Source organism: Leguminivora glycinivorella, chromosome 10 (genome assembly GCF_023078275.1).
Source record: "Leguminivora glycinivorella isolate SPB_JAAS2020 chromosome 10, LegGlyc_1.1, whole genome shotgun sequence".
Lineage (NCBI taxonomy): Eukaryota > Metazoa > Arthropoda > Insecta > Lepidoptera > Tortricidae > Leguminivora > Leguminivora glycinivorella.
Window position 1 is genome coordinate 16,024,180 of NC_062980.1, and position 23,604 is coordinate 16,047,783.

A 23,604-nucleotide genomic window follows, 5' to 3' on the forward strand; every position below is an offset into this window, starting at 1 on the left:
ATAAATTATTAAAAAATTTATTGAACTTAATTTAACTAAGTTCAATAAATTTTTTAATAATTTATTTTTTGACTGTGTCAAAATTTTCTTGATTTTTTTTTATTATGGATTGATCGGCGATTGACCCTAGTCACACCTGTGGGAAGTGAAGACAGAGTCTAAGATGGAGCTCACCGATTCAGTAATAGCCTATTCACTCTACGTTTAAAGAGACCGAGGTCATATTTCTCTGGGAACACCGATGCTGGGATACTCTAAATATTAATGATATTTTTATACAGATTTACACCTCGGACAATGGCGATTAAATATATGAAAGGAGGCGCGTTTCTACGCACAGTCTACGCTCATGTAGGTAAACGCGTAACATGTTTGTATGAGTGAGATATAACAAATCGACTGGTCGCGTTTTTCACAGGCGGTAACTGTGAGGTAACCGAGAGCGGGTGGGCGGCACTTTCCGCGGGAAAGCGGTAGTTGCCATACTATACGATAGTAAATACTCTTTATTAAATTGTGATAGAGTATTTACAGACCGACTTGATGGTAAAAAAATAGTCTTACAACCGCAATAATTTTGATCAGTATCTGCCTGCTCTAGGCTATTTAAGTGTATTCCCAGACGGATACACAGCTTGTGAGTAACCATTATCTTATGTCGGTCACGTAATTTCGTTCAACTGAAACTTCGCAGCTTTGACTGTTATAACATCACTTACCTATACTAGGTTTCGGAAACCATTTTAGGAAAGGTCTGCAATTCTGTACACTTTTAGTGGATCTTTAGGTCACTTAAAGGGGTAAGGAGCTTGAAATAGACGATGCTAAGATAATAATGGGCCAGTCGTAAGAATAACGCAAACACAATAAAATGAAAGATAATCGCAGTTATGGGTCGTTATTAGGCACGTAATTTGATAATGTATTCCTGTCTTAAATCCTTTAAATGTAGATTTTCTATATTATTCCAACTAGCTGAAACATTTTTTCTGCATTTTGTAATAGTTTATTCTGTGTACTTAACTATAAACATTGGTTTCATGGAAATATCAGATTCGCAACGTTATTATAGTATAATTACGCTGGTCATGTTTTATGTACACATAATATTATTAACCATGTAAAATATTACAGACGATTAATTTCCTTTAAATGTCTTTAATAATATTCCAACACTGGCTGAAATATTTCACCTGCATTTTGATTTAGTTTATTCTGTGTCAATTACCTGTGTATTATTGGTTTCATAGAATCATCAGCTAAGCCAAGCAACGGTATACGCGGGTCATGTTTTACATACACTGAGAGAAAAAACAACCAGTTTTCATGTTCATTCAACAAGTTTTTTGGATAAAATTTTGTTAAGTGTAACTAGAACATTCTACAAGTTACTCGTCATTGAATCAACAATATATTTGAATCAACAAGTCGATTTTATAAAAGCAACATGAACCTGATACATATTGTTTTAAACAAGTTTGACCTTGTTGTTCGAACAAATTCGACTTGTATGACTTCATCAATATTCAATATTGTGATTTATTGCGTTTACTAAAATACTTTTGTTTCAAACGCTAAGATAAACCCGCAACAAGTCGAACTTGTTAAATTCACAATTCCAGTGTACTATCTGCTGCAAAAGTGCATAGCGAATTTATCAATGAATTCATTCATAATTTCTCCATGCACTTTTGCTGCTGATAGTACATATAGATTAAAGTAAAGTAAACACTCAATATGTTTTATTGGAAAATTTATCACAAGAAACGAAAATGGGAGAAGCTAACGGAGTGGCGTAAGTGTGCTGGAGATGATCTCAAATTTGACGCTAAGACCTGGAAAAATATACGCAGGCAAGCAAGGACGCATGACAAACGATGATGACGTCGGGCCGTCCTTTTCGCTCTAAATATTTGTAAGTGCAATAGGGACGCACCGATGCGAGTTTATCTAACTAGTGTGCTTCGCGCGCTGACTGGTTTGCGGCACTTGCAGACAAAAAGGAAAGAAACGAAATGTCGCAATCGGTCGCAAGCTACCCTCGACAGCTGTGTGGTAAAATATGTCGTTCTCATATAGATTCCTTTAGCCACCAAACGCGATGCTTCTTACACATTGCACCATAAATCGTCTAAAATAAACACTAAAAGCCAATATATAATGTAACAAGAAACATAAACTAAGTCATTATCCTGGCACGCCCTTTAATCACTTTCTGACAAGGAAATTACTGCTCAAGTCTAATAATAACTTCCTTTGATCCATCCTGTTCGCAAACTGCAAACTTTCTTCGGAAGTAAGTATGTCAGTCGAAAACATAATTTTGTTTCCCATAACAGTACAAAGTTTTTCCATAATGTAGCACAAATATATGACTGTCGTCGCGCCCTACACCGTCAGCAATAAAAATAAAACTTTGTAAAAATAAATAAGGTAGATAATACAGTATGCTTTTTAGTTATCAGAAATAATGTAACGGGGTGCATAATTTATAGGTTATACTGAGGACTATAAGATTAACCCCGAAAACCCGATTATCCATACTAATACTATAAATGGGAAAGTGTGTATGTCTGTTTGTTTGTCCGTCTTTCACGGCAAAACGGAACGACGAATTGACGTGATTTTTTAAGTGGAGATAGTTAAAGGGATGGAAAATGACATAGGCTACTTTTTGTCTCTTTCTAACGTGAGCGAAGCTGTGGGCAAAAGCTAGTTGTTTGTAATTCATAATAAGCATGAAAAAGTTTATAACTTAGTCCAGCACCGGTCCTTTTGATTTTTACGTTTTGGGTATAAAATACCACAAATAGACAACTAAGTTTATTCCTGGAGGTAAAACCTACATGAACCTCCAACCTTCAACTTCATGAAGCACAGTTTTAATACTATATGTTTTAGCTCTATAACAGTACAAGTACATACTACACATTATAGACTGATTCTAATCCTTTGCGAAACTAAGTTTAATTTTAATTGGATTGTTTTATATAAAACATACAAGTGAAAGAGCGGATTAGAAATTATGAACTATGAAGATTTAGAAACTATGAACCTGTTAGTATTTTATGAAGTTGTAAAGGCTCAATAAAGGATTGAAACTCAAAACACCTGAGGCGCTTTGGTGTTGGAAATGTGAAACATCAGGAATCCTTATTATCCGTACTTTCATAATGTATATACCGCTATTTATTCGTTAACAACGTTTTCTGCAAAATAAGGCGCTGGAGAAATCTGTGTAAATGTGTCTAAAAAATTTTTACATAAAATAAAAATTAAAAATGATCTGCAAAAAATAATCAGCCATTTAATAATTGGGACAGCATACAAATATTAAGCTGGCAATAAATTAAAATTGAGCTACAACTTCTGTTCAGCAAACAATTTACAAACGGTCAGCAAACAAAATAGATCTGCTTTTTTACAATTTATTGTACTTCAATAATATTTAATAAATATTTTTAAAAGATTTTACACAACAAATTGAAGCTAATTTATAAAAGCAAATATTTGAGAAAACCCCAAAGGGTTTAATTCGTTCCAGTGGCTACTATCAAATTAATCAGTTTGGTTAAGGTTTTGAATATTATTATGAAAATGGGAAAGCTTTTTGTGAAAGCTCGTGGAAATGGAGTTAATTAAAATGTGTTATGAGGTGAACCGAAAATTTGTGGAAACCAACGTAAATTAAGCTCTTTTATAACAGTCAGCAGTTAGTGTCAGATTAATTTTAACGAACTTTTAAAATGTTTGTTTTAGGTGTTTAAATTTTTGATTGATATACATACTCGTACTATATGGCGTAGGGCGTACTCAAGCAAAAGGTGGGTTTTGACAGGTATTTTTTTACGAGTAAATTTCATACTTAGTACGTTTTCACATTATCCGATCCGATATCGGATGTCGGAAGGATTTCAAAGAAAAAAGTCAAAGATGGCGGCGTAAATATATGGGATATCGGTCCAACATCGGATATCGGATCGGATAATGTGAAAACGCGCTTAGGGTGAGTGACAATTGATACCATTTACTTAAGTTTGAACAAGATTGATGTCATTAATATTACAATTAGAAGAAAAGACATGTGATCTATGTCAAGCTCAATCACGCTAATTTTCAAATACGCGCAGCCATTTTGGTCATCCAGTCGTCAATATTTGTAACCACAATCGGAATTGAACTTGAATGCGAGATTATAATGATAAACGATGATAATTGGAATATAACCCCAAATGTTACACCACAAAACGCAACTCGAAAATGCAATGACCAAAAGCTAACCTATTTGTGCTATTAATCCAAAATAGCAAAACGTGGTTTAGCATCTAAATGATCATTGAACCGAATGTGATTAAAGACTTTGATTTATGTGACTGAATGTGAATAAAATCATTTGAAAATATACAGTTCGTTAGTTTTTTTACCAATTAAAGGCATTTCCATCCCCACAAGTTATTTGACAAGCAGAAACTTCTGCAATGCTGTATTGGCTTACATAGCCATGAAAAACGCTGTCGCCCCACTTGACACTACTTGTATAGTCTGTTATAGACTTTGAGGCCCAGATTTTACTTAAAAATCTGTTTAGTATGTGTTTTGCCTACCCCATTGGAGAATACGGGCGTGAGTTTATTTCTGTATGTTCCAGACCTACGAACACTTACCTGCCGATCTTAGGAATGAACCATATGACGAAGCATTTAAGCGCAAATTGTAAAAATCGGTTTATTTAAGCTTAATATGAAACCAGAGCTGGTAAATTCTCTTTGTGCATTTGCATTGCACAAGCAGAGCTATGTAACAAACGCCCTTAAAAATATATTAAATTGACAAGAACTTACCAAAAGTCAGCGAGTCTATAGTCGCAGCTCGGATTATTCTGACGCGGCCAGCGTCGAACCACCATCCGCCAGCGTGCTGTCACCTTGCCATCGTTGCGAAGCGTCAGCCTTCGAGATTTCACTATTCATACAGAAAGGCTTATGAATTATCAGAGGTGTCCTTACGGGTAAATAAAAACTTAAAGCTCCGGCTGTACAAAATTAAGGACACAAGTAATAATAATAGAAGAAATATACTGAAACTGAAAATACATAAAAACGGTGTCGACATGTGCTTGCTAAGGGAAGCAAATGTATTGTGGAGATAAATAATTTGAGATTGAATATATTTTATAATATTTATTTAATAAGAAAATCTTGCCTAAAAGTTGATGTTAGTTTGGTTTTCAAGATAATTAGGACTGCGCTACCTGTGTGAAAACAAGTTATAAATAAGATTTTGCAATATTATTCCTATTACTTTTTAGCGATCGTTATTTCCTCAAACTATATAGAAGATATACTTGAGGACCAATATCTGGGTCGGCCGTCGGGTGAAAGGCTACATCGCTTGCCCTATGAAACATATGGGACAATTGTCTGGTCACGCATGTCGATAAAGGTCTGACAGGGTCACGCCACTTCACCTGAAGTCGATGTATGATAGGTACTCTTAAATACCAAATACCTAGTCTTCAGCAAAGAGGATCGAGTATTATAGAGAATTTTCTGTCGAAGTAAAATGTACAATGTAATGTAATCACAGATCTCTTGACACAGGCTTAAAACTTTTGAACCTCAGTTTTGACAATTTGGCCCATATTCTTAGCTTGATAATGATATGTTTTAAAATGTCAAATATTAATATTAGCGCCATCTAGCTGAGCGTACCCCAAAGGTGTAATGCCATCTAGGCCACCATACCTTTTTCTGTATGGTACTGAGGTACGTTTTTTTCTTAGACTTTACCTGTCTATACCGAGTTATTTATATGTCTTTGGTCTTCGGTTAGCAGATAGTTAGTCATAGACAGTTTCCATAGCTTTATTTCGCCAATTGAATCATTTTCAAAAATCAAGTATGTATGGTATAATCATTACCTGTTTTTATAGGAGTGCTTCTGAACTGTAAGCAGCACGGTTCTTTGTGAGTCGGGACTGTAGGTTTCGTTTTTCCGAAGCACTCGCAAATTCTCGTTAACGATGGAGGTGTAGTCACTGTTGTAATGTAATTTTGCGATAAGTATAATAAAATAAATTTATTTATTCAGACACTACTTAAATGAATTTTGGGATAAGTACTATATTATAAATATTTTTAAATTAAAGGAAAAGATGTTAAGACGTGTTCGTACGCTATTTAAAGAATTGAGGGAATGCATGGATAAATTCACACACATCTAGCCAGGCCTCCGTGGCGCAGTTGGGAGCGAGATGACCTTTGCATTACAAGCTCTTATGAATAGTGCATTGCATATATTATATATTATGATCTTAATCTAACCTAATTATCACAGCAATTTATTGTTGTAATTATTGTTCATAATAATATTGCGTCTATAATAAACAGCGCACTGTAAAACGTCGTAGAATATTGTAATTTGTGTCACGTGTCGAATTTTCTCTTTTCTGTACTTAGATCGTAATGTACTATTTTATTTCTGTTTACATTGATTCCCTACTTATTATAATATATCTTATGTAAAATAAAATTTCTTACATATTTCTGTAGACGAGGGAACAGACGACGGCGGGTGGAGAGGTTTTACCGGCGGAATGTACTTCAACTCGAATTTGCAATGGCATATGTTTTCTGTAACAAAAAGTTTTAGTAATATCAAATGGGTTAATAGGTAAGAGTGTGTACAGCTAATCAATTGGAACCTTAGGCCACTGTAGAACTATGTCATAGTGACGTTATAACATAAATCAGATTGTAAGAAATCTCTTACTGCTTGTCATTTTGACAATGGTTGTAGCGTGGCCTAGGGTTCCAATTGGTCGACTGTACACCCAGGAATAGATCAGTAAATAAGGAACAGCCTGATTCAAACGAGAGAAAAAGAAATCTCGTCTTCACGGAATGGATGGGATATTACGTAAATTAATGTCAATAATGATTCTTTTATATATTATATCCGATTACTATGTGTCGTACATACATACTTACTTACATACATACGTACATATAATCACACCTGTATCCCATAAAGGGGTAGGCAGAGCACGTGAACTATGAAGTTTCAGTGCCACTCTTGGCAAAAAGGGGTTGAAAGAAATCCAAATTGTGACAAAGTGTCGTATCTAAAGCTAATTGAAGTACGTTCGAATCCGCATCCGAAGTAGTGATGTCCCGACGGGAAAGTTTTCGTTTTTCTGTGAATTCCTCTCTTAGAAATTTCAAGGTACATACATACATACATACAATCACGCCTGTATCCCATAAAGGGGTAGGCAGAGCACATGAAACTACTCAAGTTTCAGTGCCACTCTTGGCAAATAAGGGGTTGAAAGAAAACGAAACTGTGACATTGCAGTGACAGGTTGCCAGCCTCTCGCCTACGCCACAATTTAACCCATATCCCACAGTCGCTTTCTACGACACCCACGGGAAGAAAGGGGGTGGTGAAATTCTTAACCCGTCACCACCCGGGCAAATTCAAGGGAAACACGCGGAGGGATTCACGGGGAAATTTCAAGGTTTCCAACAAATAGACTAATATCTAATTTTTTATGGAAATTTACATAGTTTCTTTTCTTTAGTTTAAGTATACTTTGTTTCAAATTACGTTTTGGGGAATTTCGTGAGGTTTTACTGCGAATTTTGTCCACACACACAGACACTTGTTCGAATTTTATTTCAAAGACAACGTTTCAAATAATTTCATTTCATCGACAGTTCATATCGTAGTATAATCGATACAATTAAAATCAAACCGTAGAATTTTATTTCGTAGATAGTTATTACAAGTATACTTTATATCGTGGTATTTCGGTTCGTGTTTTTTCATTTCATTTTGTTTTACATTAAATACAATTCATTACTCATAATATTATTTCAAATTTCAATTACAATTTTTTCTAAAATTTTACAATTCGTAAACCGTTTGTTTGATCACCGTTCGTTGATGTTTAGGGTCGCAGTTCTAACCTAACCTAAACCTACTCTGCAATACGTTTGCTTCTGTGTATAAATGAGAAAGTTTTGTAATAATACGTCGAATAAACGAATTGCGATGTTTTGTAATTCTGCCATTTGAATTACTTTGAAACGAATCAGCGATGAAGAAATATTAGTTGAATAGTATTTATAACATCTAAGAAAATTTCAAATAAATAGTACGTGAAACAAAATTACTTGAAACAATTTTACTCGAACTAAACTTTCGATGATTTGTTGTCGATGAAATGATATTCGATGAAAAGTTTGTCGGCGAAACAAGGGTACACCCTTTCGATGATTTGTTGTCGATGAAAAATTGATATTCGATGAAAAGTTTGTCGGCGAAACAAGGGTACACCGTCCAAGGTAAATAGTTTCGGACTAGCCATATGCCGTTCCCAAAAATTTCCCGAGATGAAAAAAATCGTTCGGAAATGTTCTCTAAGGGCTAAAGCCTTTTAGTTATCTATTTTTTAACCCCCGACGCGAAAACGTTGGGGTGTTATAAGTTTGACGTGTCTGTCTGTCTGTGGCATCGTAGCTCCCGAACGGATCAACCGATTTAGATTTAGTTTTTTTTTCTGAAAGCTGAGTTAGTTGGGAGTGTTCTCAGCCATGTTTCATGAAAATCGGCCTACTATGTCGCGGTCGGGGGTTTTTTTAAAAATTTTAATTTTGTTGTTAGGTTAGTTTAGAGTTGCAATGTAACTTATAAATTGTAAATTTTAGTTTACGTTGATTTACATCATACTAAAAAATAAATTGGTACAAATGAAACTAAAAGCTTTTATTTGAATTCGGTACGACAGAAAGGATAATTTAATTTACTAAAATAAATGAACGGGACGTTTTTACGAAATCTTTTCCATTACGAGATAAAAGGTTAATTGGTAATTGGTAAATATTGATGTTATGTCATTCGTTATATGTACTTTAAATACTCTGATAAATAGAAAATATTTTTCCCACACTGTGCGTGGCAGACAGACACCAAGAAGTTTATTATGGAACTGCCGGTCAGTCTGTTGGAGCCATTACGCACTGTCGACTGTGACTCTCAATAGTTTATGTAGATGAGTGATTACGCACTTGGTCGCCGGTTATCGCCTACGTTTTAATTGCCGAGAGACCAAATCGCCGGCGACTAGTCGACAGTGCGCAATGACTCTTAGGCGTCTAGGATCTATTTAAAGGTAAGCGCATTACATCAGCATCATCGGTGACCGCTTTACGCCCTCTTATACTTATTGTAGTTATTCACGTAGATTTGACTGTTGTTTGTATGTAATATTCTTCGTTTTAAGGTTCGGAAAACGTGAACTGCGGCCATGTCTTGTTATTAATTACTGCTCCATCAGCTAAAAGCGTCAAATGTAATTCCCGCTATATTGTATAGATGGCGCTAATCGCTGACGTCAGATTTGGTTGCGTTCACGACTAAAAATTTTGTCAACGTTCCGTTTTTCCGATTTTATTATAGATTTTAATGTTGAAAAATGTTTATTTATTTATACTGTTGCATTTTGTTAACGTATTCTAAATTTTATTTTCCTTTGTAATGTGTATACTTTCCGTGGTATCATTCGTTATGGCCCTGACGGAAGATCAGCGTTGGCCACCCAGGCTAACACCATGCTGAGTCGGGACCATATTCATGGCAACTATGTGTACTTACTTACCTTTTGTGATGTTATGTGTGTAAATAATTCTCTGTTGTTGATCTGTATTTGTGTGTGTCTTTTATGTATTATTTTGCCATGAATAAAAATATTTCTATTCTATTCTATTCTATTCTTTACATCAGGCGGGCCGTATGCTTGTTTGCCACCGACGTAGTATAAAAAAAAATATTTGCCCAAGTGATAAATCTGGCGGTGCAGAGAGGAAACGCTGTGTCATGGAAACTAAAGTGTCCTGGCGACCATGCCAGAAGGAGGCAAGTTATTATTTTATTTAAAAGTTAATTTACTGAGTTAGGATTATGTCTTCATCGTACATATATTGAATATCTATTTTTATTAATACTCACTTGTTATTTATGCAAAAAAAGTCGTTATTTAAAATGTAAGTAGCGGACTTGATTGCTGTAATTATTGGCCCACATGATAGGGTCGAGTGGAGACAACGAGGCGAAGCCTTTGCCCAGCAGTGGGCACCAAAGTAGGCTAATTTAAAAATGTTAGAATGATTGAAAGATTTGATATTTGCCAGTCGCTTTTCGGTGAAGGAAAACATCGTGAGGAAACCGGAGTATAATTCCAATAAGGTCTAGTTTACCCGTCGGGTTGGAAGGTCAGATGGCAGTAGCTTTCGTAAAAACTAGTGCCTACGTCTTGGGATTAGTTGTCAAAGCGAACCCCAGGCTACCATGAGCCGTGGCAATGCCGGGATAACGCAAGGAGGATGATGAGAATGATTGAAAGACAAATAGGCTAGGCGCCCATCATAAAACATGCCAACTAATTATTTATTACAAACTATCCAAGTATCCAGCCTCAGAGCTGTGGCTTCAGCAGATAATAAATTATAAACTTAGCGCTATTAGTCTTAAGCTGATTGAAATTTTAGCAGAGGGAACTGGACCTTTGATAGCCATAACTAATCGGAATTCGTTGTAAATTAATCTCTTTTGTATTTGTAATAGGGTAAGTTTAATTGTAGTTTTACTACTGAGTATAAATTATATCTAGTTTAATTTATTTATTTATTTATTCTTTATTGCACATAAAAAAATAAGTACAAATGGTGGACATAATGCCTTAAGGCATTCTCTACCAGTCAACCACTGGGTTAAGGCATTCTCTACCAGTCAACCAAAAGAAACATTTGGTACGTGCAGGCATCGTGACAGAAAACAATAATCAGATATCACTTTCTATTCTACTATTTACAAATTAAAACTATTATCATTAAATACTATAATGAGGGGATGAACTTACACATATACTCTATAAGATATACTTACATAAACAGCTACTTATATACATAATACCTACATGTACCTACAACGAAACGTTAATCACGAGCCAGTGAAGTGCTTACGAACCATGCGTTTGAAAATAAATTTACTTGGAGCTTTTCTAATATTTAGTGGAAGGCCGTTCCACAGGCGTATTGCCTGGACTGTAAAAGAGTTGGTCATGAAACCGGTGCGATGAGGCGGAATGGAAAGCTTGAGGCTGCGGGAGGTACGGAGAACACACCCGGGGCGAGCAGAAACAAACTTGAACTTGGACTTGAGATATTCCGGTGTATTCGGTTCAAAAAGGACAGAGTAAAGGGAAGTTAACAATCTCAATGACCTACGCTCTAATATGCTTTAATTTACTAAGCGTAGACAGTTATTGGATATTCCACTATATTTTGATAGATGTTCGATAAGCATCCTTTTCCTGAAATTACCAATATTTATTATGTCTGTATTATTTCAAGAAGTATATTTTAACTTTGATAATGTCTTTTAGTTTTGGCTTAGTATTACCTACATGAATGTACTAAGCCGGATTGATTGCAATGTTTGGTACAGTCAACCAATTGGAACCCTGGGCCACTAGTACCATGTCAAATTGACAAGCAGTAAGAGATTTCTTTACAATCTGATTTATAACGTTACTATGACATAGTTCTATAGTGGCCTAGGGTTTTAATTGGTTGACTAACGGAACCCTTACAGGATCACTCGTGTGCTGTCTCCTGTCCTGTCTGTGTGTTGTGTGAATGTGTCGTGTGTCGTGCGTATGTCATCCGTCCTTCAGTCGCAGCTGATTTTCTCCAACACTACTTAACTAATGCAATCAAGTTGAAATTTGGTACACATACTATGTACGTCTGCGTACCAAAGTCCGACAAAAACAATTTTAATTGTAAGGGGCATCTGTTTAAACGTGGTAGTTAAAAATAATAGTTATTTGTTATACAAGGGGGCAAAGTTGTATTTTAACGCAGAGTGTGGAATTGAAAAACGAGCAAGTAAAAGGATTCTATAGTTGAACCACGAGCGAAGCGAGTAGTTCGAGAATAGAATCCTGAACTTGCGAGTTTTTTTAACACACGAGAAGTAAAATACATTTGCACCCAAGTGTAACACAAAACTTTTCCCCTCACTATAGCGAGGAAACTACAACGCAAAAATCCACAGGTGGTAAATCCTCTTTATTTTTAGATTCACCTACTTTTATCAATGTTTAAGCAGTTAATTTGACTTTATTCAAGGTCAAATTACTTTACCCACTAGTGGATAGAATGCGTTTTTACCCGCTGGTATTAAAGGACAAAACACGTGTTTCCGAGCTAGTGAGGGGAAAAAGTTTTTAAGTTTTAGCCGTATTGTGGTATAGTGTTATTAGGTTTAAAGATAACTTTATTTTTCATAAAGAATTACATAATTCACTAACATGAGAAAATTTACATTTCATAAAACTAAGACTAAGCATACAGTGTAGGTACACAATTACACATTAAACAATTTTTTTTTAATTTTATTTTAAATAAATCTAGTGGGTAGAAACTCATTACAAAATTAGTTATTACATGAATTTCTTAAGTACTTTCGGTTAGTTTCAGTAAATATTTCGTACTCGCGAAACCAGTTTGTTCTAATAATAAATAAATAAACTATGATGTAATAATGTTAGACCAATTCCAATCCGCTATTTACGGCATCAGAGGCGCCTTTAGTACAACTGTAATATTCAACTCCGTACAAAGTCTACATTCAGGAACTGAATTTCAACAACAATGTCATATCAATTCATTATGAACATCAATGCGTCACACTCTCACTCAAAGGAAATTAGTATTTTAGAGCAAGAGAGTTGCTTGGCCAATGAAATTACCCAAATATTGATGTCAAACGCTTTAAGAATAAGGCTTTATGCTATACGGGTTCAACGGAAAATGTAACATGTTTTTATGTCTAACATCTCAATGATAGTAAAAGCTTCTAGAAATGTCATATGGAACGAGCGTATATTATATATTATTGATGTGCGTATGTTATTGTCGATAAAAAGGTCATTATACCTATAACAAACAGTATCTAAATGGATGTTATAGAAATGTATTGAGGTCGACTGTATGGTTAAATTAAAGTTTTTGCCAGCGCCTTTGCTCGCTTCAAATTCGAAAATTGTGGAATTTTCCATACTAATTTCCACCCCCCATTCAGGGAAAGTGGGGGGGGGGGGGTAGAAAGAGACAAAAAGTAGCCCAGTTCACTTTCCATCCCTTCAACTATCTTCACTTAAAAAATCTCGTCAATTCGTCGCTCCGTTTTGCTGTGAAAGACGGACAAACAAACAGACACACACACACTTTCCTATTTATAATATTAATGTTTTATTATGGGGACAAAATATTATAAAAATGTACAACGGTACAAATAAATTTAACAATTTACTTGCTACAGTAGTCCTGGCGGCTTTCCTGGGTATGGAAATCTCGGTATGGGCATTTTATTTGTGTGATAAGCACAGATATTAAATTTGTTCCTGAGTCATTGGCGTTTTCTATGTGTATTAAATTATCGTTGTCTAAGTAACCGCAACACAAGCCTTGTTGAGCGTACCGTAGGGGCTAAGTCATGCTGCGGAACAATGTCCTATAATTTTTATATGGATGTGCCATGATGCTGGTGGAACGTTTACTGCTATGGAACGCAGCATGTCTGGCCGTGGTCTCCTATTTTACGCCGTACGCGGCGTCTCGTCACGTCGTACTGTGCGTCTGAAATGTCTGAATGCTCACTACAGAGATGTATTGTTGTGGTCTCTTTCACACGTCGACGTTGGCGTCTTGACATCGCACGCGGCATTCAAAAGCTGTGCGCCGCGTCTCTAGTCTTTTCGAACCATTGCAGCGTGAACGTCGTCTCGCGTCAAACAAAATGTCGACGTTTAATAAAGAAAAAGACGAGTTATTAAAAGAATCGATTATAGTATTTTATGCAACAGGCGTTTAAAGGAGGTCAAAAAAGACGAGTGGCGTGGGTAACAATTTGAGGCAGGGCAGTATACAGGGAGTACAGTAGCATACAGGGAACAGTGCGAATTTCACGAAAGTTATTCTAGAAAACTATTAAAAAGTAAGTGCATGGTCGTAGAAAAAGTATTGTATGCAAAGGTGTTTAACTGACTCAGAAAATACTCGTGGCGTCTTAATAACAATTTTCGGCTTCGCCTCAAATTGTTACCCACGCCACTCGTCTTTTTTGACCTCCTTTAAACGCCTGTTGCATAAAATACTATTAATGCACTGTATGATAAAAGTGGCGGCGAGCATATGTACGTTTTAAGCTAATTTCGAATATTTACAGCTGATATAATTTCTGCACCCCCCGCTCGTCTGAGGGCTCTAAAATTATCAGTCGGTGATGTTATTTCGTCGTTTAGGTCGGATGTGAATTGATGTTTTTTTTTTTCATTAATTAACCTACCGCTCATGACCGCTCGCGAGCAGTGTGCTCTGCGGCGGACGTATTGACCGCTGACGCTGTGCGTTGCATTCAGACGTCGATAGGAGCGGAATTGAACGTTGACGCTAACGTCAGACGCCGCGTATAGTATAAAATAGGAGACCACGGCCTAAGTACGCATAGCGTCAATCAAGAGAGTTTTGAGTCAAAACCCTTGATAAAACGTCAAAACTTTTGACGCAAATGATTCATTCGTAGGCTCGTTCTATGGGTTTAGACAAGCATTAAAGGCTAATGGCTGGGAACTTACAGAATTTACATACCTATACAGCAAATGTACCAAGTTCTGGTAAAGTCTGCGAATTTCTAGACCTACAAAAATTCCTATAAATGTCGTACGTAGAAACCAGAATCTACAAGCAGAAATTTAGTGTGCCTGAGTTCTAAGAAAGCAACTTACAAAGCTGAAGTTGCTGAGATTCTGTATGATGTAAACATGCCTGAAGTAGTTACTTGTCTTATTATAAAGTGAATTATCTTTTTTTTTAAATCTTGCTCTTAAAAACAAAGTGTAAACACAACACCTCATTAACTCGGAAGTAATCCAATTTTTCGAGGAGCTCCTATTTTATGAGGACAGGGGTGAGCGACCTCAAGGGATTTGCGAGCAAGTAATAAATCAAATTAAAAGTTGGCGCTGCTTTATACCGATCAAGCGTTTATACATTTTGAGAAAATTCTAAATTCGATCGATGGATTTCAGGTGTTTCGTTCAATACTATCTTCATATAAAATATTATATCAGGCCTGTCCCTCTCGCGCGTGTAGGTATCGAATCGTAAGCACCCCTTGCAGGTGGCAAATAAGTAGGGCCTCACGGGCGAGCGGTGACGCACGCGCGAGAAGTATTCGTCGCATACCTACTATACGTAGGATTCGACCGCTGTCACAGAATTGATACGACTATTAATAATCTGATAACAATGAACAACAAAATTAAAATTTTGAAAAACCCCCAACCGCGACCTAGTGGACCGATTTTCATGAAACATGGCTAAGAACACTCCCGACTAACACAGCTTTCAAATAAAAAAAAACTAAATCGAAATCGGTTCATCCGTTCGGGAGCTACGATGCCACAGACAGACACACACACAGACAGACAAACAGAAACAGACAGACAGACAGACAGACAGACAGATACGTCAAACTTATAACACCCCGTCGTTTTTGCGTCGGGGGTTAAAAAAACCGGCCAAGAGCGTGTCGGGCCACGCTCAGTGTAGGGTTCCGTAGTTTTCCGTATTTTTCTCAAAAACTACTGTACCTATCAAGTTCAAAACAATTTTCCTAGAAAGTCTTTATAAAGTTCCACTATTGTGATTTTTTCCATATTTTTTAAACATATGGTTCAAAGGTTAGAGGGGGGGGGACGCACTTTTTTTTCCTTTAGGAGCGATTATTTCCGAAAATATTAATATTATCAAAAAACGATCTTAGTAAACCCTTATTCATTTTTAAATACCTATCCAACAATATATCACACGTTGGGGTTGGAATGAAAAAAAATATCAGCCCCCACTTTACATGTAGGGGGGGTACCCTAATAAAACATTTTTTTCCATTTTTTATTTTTGCACTTTGTTGGCGTGATTGATATATACATATTGGTACCAAATATCAGCATTCTAGTGCTTACGGTTACTGAGATTATCCGCGGACGGACGGACGGACGGACGGACAGACAGACAGACATGGCGAAACTATAAGGGTTCCTAGTTGACTACGGAACCCTAAAAAAGGCCAAAGAAATATTGTGCAGTGTTTAGCTGTCTTAACACGGATTGCGAACCAAATGTATGAAAATTTTGGCATAATTAATGGAAGATTTTTTTTAAGTTGGGATATGTAGATTATATAATAGGCCGAAGTTATTTTTCATCAACCCTCCCCACCCCTCCCCCTCTGCGTCACCCCTCTACCCCCCTTAAAGAGCCGAAAATGCGATTTTCTCGATTTCTGACAAAACCGATGAAGATACAGAAAAAGCGTGTAGGAACGAAGTAATCCTTAATGAATTTACTACAAATCTCTCATAAACACATTAGTGCTAGCACTTATAGTTTTCGCGCAATCCGTCACGAAAGTTGCTCCTTTCTGCAATTTTCTTTAATGAATGATAAGTTTTCTCCTTAAATGCTTACGAAATCGTCGGTTTGATAGTACTAAAATATTATAAACTCAGAATGAATTTCAGGGGAAAAAAATCACTACCATGGGCGGGACTTGAACTCACGGCCTCTAGATTGATACATATGATAGATAAATGACGCTAGGGGTACCACTGATTCACATAGTAGAAAGCTGAAAGATTCGCTAGAAACTATAGGGATGAGCTTTTGGTGGCTCAGTTGGTAGAGCCCTCGAGTTTCTATCCGGAAGCCGTGAGTTCAAGTCCCATCCATGGTAGTGATTTATCCCCTTAATTTTATTATAGTAATGAGTTTACAATATTTTAGTCGTATCAAACAAATTTCGTAAGCATTTTGGGAGAACACTTATCATTCATTAAAGAAAATTGCAGAAAGGAGCAACTTTCGTGACGGATTGCGCGAAAACTATAAGTGCTAGCACTAAAGTGTTTATGAGAGATTTGTAGTAAATTCATTAAGGATTACTTCGTTCCTACACGGTTTTTCTGTATCTTCATCGGTTTTGTCAGAAATCGAGAAAAATCGCATTTTCGGCTCTTTAAGGGGGGGTAGAGGGGTGACGCAGAGGGGGAGGGGTGGGGAGGGTTGATGAAAAATAACTTCGGCCTATAATCTACATATCCCAACTTAAAAAAAATCTTCCATTAATTATGCCAAAATTTTCATACATCACTTTCCAGGAGCAACGTACTAAAGGGTAATACTAGTAATATATAAATAACTTATTTTGACATTGTTGATCCAAACTAATATTTTTGATAAAAATATATGTAATAGAGTATAAAATGGCGATTATTATATGAAAATATAGTAGGTGTCGCTAACTCGTATGTGGTAAAAAAAAAAAATTAAAACATAAATTTAAAAAAAAATTTACTTAACAAAAAGTCAGGAAGTTAATTTTTTTTTAATTGATGTATCCCTAATATATCTATAAAATATCCAAAGAACAAGTCAATCGGATACGCGGTTTTAAAGAAAAAAATAAAAAACAAAATTTTTTATTTTTTATTTTTTTCGTAAACGGAAATAGTTTGAGGCATAATATCCAGTAGTAGTACATGTAGTAACAATACGAATAATCCTGCATATCAATATTTCATATTTAGCCAGGGGCGATTTTACCATGGCAGTCCGGCCAGGCCCTTTAACTTTATTTAAGCTCCCTAAGGACGATGAAAGGTAAGAACTGTTAAATTGATATGTCTTTCCCATCACGGAACAATAGTATTCCGGACCTTTGGGAGGCGTGCGCGGGGCCGAAGCCAACGCGTAGAGGCCCTTTCAACACTTTATGAAATGGAGGAAAGGGAGGAAAGCGAAGTGGAGCTCCAGAAAGTAATCAACAAAAACTCAGAATTGAAAAGGGAGCTGGCGGACAATGATGTGCAGCTGACTGATGCCCGCGGAGAAGTGGACCGTTTGCAAGGCACAATAGACACCTTCAACCAGTGCGCTTCGACACATGAAGTGGCCTTGGCCCGCATCACACAGTTAGAAGAAGAACTGGGTGCGGCTAATGAGGAACTTAATTTGTTTAGGAAAGAGCGGGAGCACTATGATGCTTCGCAGTTACAGAATGTGTACCAAGAGTTGGTAAGCGGTGAAACACAATTGAGTAGGGACTCCAAACACATAGTATTCTTTAATAGTAGTAATAAGTTAAAAAAGTACATTAAGATTAATAGGTATATTAGGAGAACCCAAAAGCTGATCAAAGGCCAGGCATGTATTAAAAAATATAGTAAATTAAAACATACATTAACAGTTATGAAAAATAGGGTTCAAGACTGTCATTCAGAGCTGGAAGTCAAGGAATCAAATTTTCTGAAATTAAATGCCGACATTAACAGGCTGAAAGATGAGCTTTTGGCAGTATCCACCATGTATGAGACTACTAAAAAACAAGTTGAGGAGCACATACAGGCTTTTAATAAATTGCTGCTAGAAAATAGAGATTTGGAGGAGCGGTGTAAGGCATTATTAAATGGAAAACATTGTAATTGTGGCCAAATGCCACCAGCAAAGATTATTCAAGCCGATGTGGCCCACGACACAACTAGGCATGCGGCAGTGGTTAAACAGCCCCCTAGAGCAGTCAGTAAGACTGTTGTTTTTTCAGATCAGATTGGGTTAGGAATGGGCCCATTATTAAGCTACCAGTTAGAGCAACAAGTGACAAATTACTGTTATCAAAACATTACTTTGTCTCATTTATGTGACCTTATTTCAAAGGGATGTTATGATAGCAGTACTACATTAGTAATTTTATTAGGAAATAGTCTTAATGTAGATAAGCTTAGCATAGATAAATTGATGTCCACACTAAATGTTATTGAAAAATCTGGTGTGGGGAAAATTATATTATGTGCACTACCTTATGCAGAAAATGTATCATATGACTATAATTGTAAGATAGCTTACTATAATTCTTTAATGTACCATGCCATAGCTGTTAATAAAAAGTACCATTTCTTTGACTTAAATAAATTCATTGAGCGCTTCATGCTAGCTCCACGGAAGGTATTTTTGCCAAAGAAATTATTTGTATATTTAGTGGAGTTATTGGCCTTCAATATTGAGCCAAATAGATGTAATAGTGTTATATATAAGTCTCAGTCAGCTGACAAAGCCAAGGACCCCATGCCTCATTTAAACTAGATTGTAAGACAGCGGAAAAACACCTGAATATGAACGTTGTTCACCAGAATATTCAGGGTTTTTCCAGCAAAGAATTAGAAGTAGGATTATTTTTAGATAGTAATAATGTTGAAGTTATGTGTATTACTGAACATTGGTTGAAACAAGAACAGTTGATATTTGATTATGTTAATTTTAAATTAGCTAGTTTTTTTGCCAGAAAATCTGCTGCTCATGGTGGCTCCCTTATTATTGTTAAAAATTGTATGAAGTGTAAAGAGCGCAAAGATGTTGTAAAATATTCCATAGAAAGAACTATAGAAATTTCATGTGTTGAATTAGACAGATATATTATTGTATGTGTTTATAGACCACCATCAGCTGACTTCAGCATATTTGAATCTACAATGGAAAATGTTCTGAATTTAGTATGCAAGGGCCAAAAACATGTTATTGTATGTGGAGATTTTAATGTTAACTTGCTCGAGTCATCTAGTAATACTGTTAAAATGTTCTGTTTGTTTAAATCATTTAATTTATTTAATTTATTTCTTGAACCTACCCGGGTAGGTGTGACTAGTGCAACATGCCTAGATAATATTATTTGTAACTGTGAATGTATAGATAAGAAATTATTTAACTGTTTTCATTCCGATCACAGCGGCCAAAGGGCAGCTTTCTTAAACGTTATTCATGATACTCCACAAACAATAACATAATATAGACCCATTACTGGATCTCGCTTGGAATCATTCAAAAATGAAATTCAACATAGTTTGTCTATAATACCATTTTCGCATTATGACTGTAATCATTTGTATCAAGATGTTTTCAATGTAATTCTTAATCAATTTAATAACAATTTCAAAGTGAAATCTATTAGTGGGTCAAAAGTTAAAACAAAGTTTAGTGAATGGGCTACTGTAGGTATTCACAAAAGTAGAAAAAGACTTTATGAACTTTATGGTGAGAGAGAGCTGAACAAGAATTCAGAATTCCTGGACTATGTAAGAAACTACTCAAGAATCTTCAAGAAAGTGTGTTTAACTGCCAAGAAAAACTTTATTAGTTCTAAATTGAAAGTGTCGGACAACAAAGTGAAAACAACTTGGAGTATTATAAATAAAGAAGCTGGTAAATGTAAATCACGCGATTGTCAAGTCAACATTGTATCAGATAATCAACAAATAGTGTCGAACAGCGATGTTGCCTCGGCATTCGAAGATTATTTCTCAAATATAGCCGTTAACACCACAAAATGTTTACATTCTTCTGCGGCTCAAGCCCATTCATTACTTTGTGCTAATGTTAAGAAATGTAATAATTCATTTGAATTTAGTCAAGTAGACTCTGTAAATATTGTTAAAACATTCAAGTCACTCAATTTAAAGAAAACGGAAGACTTATGGGGAACATCAGTTAAAGTAATTAGTCATGTCATAGATATAATAGCACCTTACTTGGCCGTAATATATAATATTTCAATTTCACAAGGCACCTTTCCAGATCTTATGAAATGTAGCAAAGTCATACCGCTTTTTAAATCGGGTGATTCGAGTGATATAACCAATTTCCGTCCCATATCAATACTTCCTGTACTAAGTAAAGTCTTTGAGAAGCTAATGTTAAATGATCTACTGGGACACTTCAACAGACATAGATTACTTACAAGCAAACAGTTCGGTTTCACAAGGCCGTTCCACGACCGATGCTGCTTCGGTACTCATTAAACATATATATAATTTTTGGGAAAATTCTTGTGATGCAATTGGCATATTTTGTGATCTTTCAAAAGCCTTTGATTGTGTGGATCATGGAACGCTCATTTTGAAATTAGAACACTATGGTTTGTCTATAAATGCCCTAAACTTTATGTCTTCTTACCTTAGCAATAGAACACAAACAGTAGTTGTTAACAAAACTCGCTCTAGCGGGACTGTAGTCCAATTAGGAGTGCCACAAGGCTCAATTTTAGGTCCATTCCTGTTTTTGGTTTATATAAATGATTTGCCATGTATAGTGAAAAACTTTTGTGAAATAGTACTTTTTGCTGATGATACATCACTGCTTTTTAATGTTGACCGAAAATCTACGGATTACAATGTAATTAATAGCACGTTAGCTGATGTACTGCAGTGGTTTACTGTCAACAATTTACTTCTTAATTCTAAGAAAACCAAATGTATTCGATTTTCTCTGCCGAATGTTAAACCAATCGATACAAAAATACTTTTGAATGATGAATGCTTAGAGATGGTAGATACAACACTGTTTCTTGGTTTAACATTGGACAAAAATCTACAATGGAGTCCTCATATAAAGAAACTAGCAAGCAAATTAAGTTCAGCCGCATACGCCGTTAGGAGAATCAGGCAACTGACTAATGTTGAGACAGCTCGCCTAGTGTATCATAGTTATTTTCACAGTGTAATGTCATACGGTATTCTGGTTTGGGGCAAAGCAGCTGACATACAGACTATCTTTGTATTACAAAAGAGAGCCATTCGTTCTATTTACAACTTAGGAACACGTGAATCAGTAAGAGAACTCTTCAAAGAAATTAATATCTTAACTGTAGCTTCCCAATACATTTATGATAGTATAATTTATGTTGTTAAGAATTTAGACTGTTTCACTAAGAATTCTGATATCCATAATTATAACACTAGAAACAAAAATAAGCTTGCCATAAAGAAGTTTCGTGTCCGTAAAGTACAGAAGTCATTTGTTGGGCAATGCATTCATTTTTATAATAAGTTACCTGACACTGCTTTGAGATTACCCTCCCAGCTCTTAAGAACTACTTAAAAAAATCATTGATGTTAAAGGCTTATTACAGAGTCGAGGACTATTTGACAGACAAACATGCATGGCCCGAACCAGAAACTACAAAAAACGAATAGCAATTAAAATAATTGTATTATGTATAGAGGACACAGTTCAGATAAGAAAGCACATCAAATATTTTATATTTTATGTTGTGTAGGTAAATTACATATTTAATGATATTGAGATTCATATTATCTTTTTCTTCTATGACAATTTGATATGTTTTCTCTGAAGAAGAACGACGTATTATTAAGCAATAATATAATTTATTGAAATTGATTTCCATAGAGTACCTAGTCTGTTCATATTCTTTGATGAATACTTTTGCATGTTAAATTGTATGTTGTTATTTAATGCATGTTAATTATAAGATGTAATGTTTTGAAAAGAAGTTGCCCGCCGAGTTTCTTGCCGGTCCCATAGTGGATACCCCTCCCAACTGAGGGGGACTGAAATCTTCTCGAGGCTGAGGCGTAGGGTTAGAGCCGGCGTAGCTTTATTTGACGTTCATATGCGCATTGTAATATGCCTACTTGAAAAATAAATATTTCATTTTCATTTTCATTTTCATTTTCAGTGGCTGTTAAGCCACTGTACCAACTCGCGTCTTATTCAAATTTTCACTTCCACCCCTGGGGCATGTTGTAGCCCTAACGACTCCACTCTGGACGGCCAGCCAAGGCAAGCCAGAGGTAGAGAGTCCTGTCCCACCCACCCGCCTTACGGGTAACAGAACTCCCCAGGAGCACTCGGGTACGTGGGGTCGCTGTTCCCCAACAGCTCGCCACAAGCTGCCCTGCGTTGACTGATTGCACTGGTAAAACCCGTAAATTTATATTATTATTATAAGTTTACATCCAATTGCCATTAGGTACTTATCATTATATGATTATACTAAATAGGTTTAATACTTCTAGGTAAGTATAATAGATACTAGTTGGGTTACCAAAATAAGTAGGTAGGTAATAACTACTGGGTTGATGAAATAAAACTATGGAAACGGATTAAATCGCGTATAATGAATTTAAAATACATCCCGACGTTTCGAACTCTTTACCGGAAACGTCGGGATGTATTTTAAATTCATTATACGCGATTTAATCCGTTTCCATAGTTTTATTTCAACAAAGACATGGTTTATCAAAGTAAATTATAGCTTAATAGAGATAAAAAGTTTAGCAAATTATAAAGTAAATTTATCTTTGACATAAAATTAAGGTGAAGGTCATTCGTGGGGAAGCTTTAGTTTATGACTTTTGCATCAGGAATTTCTGAGCATTTAGCATAGCGGATTCAGTGTTTTTTTTTTCTTAACCTTAACTAACCTTTGATATGCCTAGGAGCAGGTTCTGCTCCATATGGTTAACATAATCATTTATTTATTTGTTTCCGAATGAGTACAACCCAGGTGTCTTTAAAGCAAGAGTAAATAGTCATCTCATAGGTAAGCGTGCTCCAGACCACCTTAGAGTGCATCATCACTTGGTAGGTGTGATCGTGGTCAAACGTCTACCTATTCAAACTTTAA

General features: G+C 35.9%; 1 protein-coding gene across 1 annotated transcript in view; it reads right to left on the reverse strand.

Moving 5' to 3' along the window:
- Positions 1–23,604, reverse strand: part of LOC125230405 — a 158,056-nt gene that overhangs the window by 15,640 nt on the left and 118,812 nt on the right. The window contains exons 21-23 of the mRNA XM_048135543.1: positions 6,540–6,632; positions 5,921–6,037; positions 4,842–4,962 (exon numbers count right to left, since the gene is read on the reverse strand). Of these exons, the coding sequence (XP_047991500.1) occupies positions 4,842–4,962; positions 5,921–6,037; positions 6,540–6,632 (331 nt within the window). The remainder of the gene's footprint in view (positions 1–4,841; positions 4,963–5,920; positions 6,038–6,539; positions 6,633–23,604) is intronic.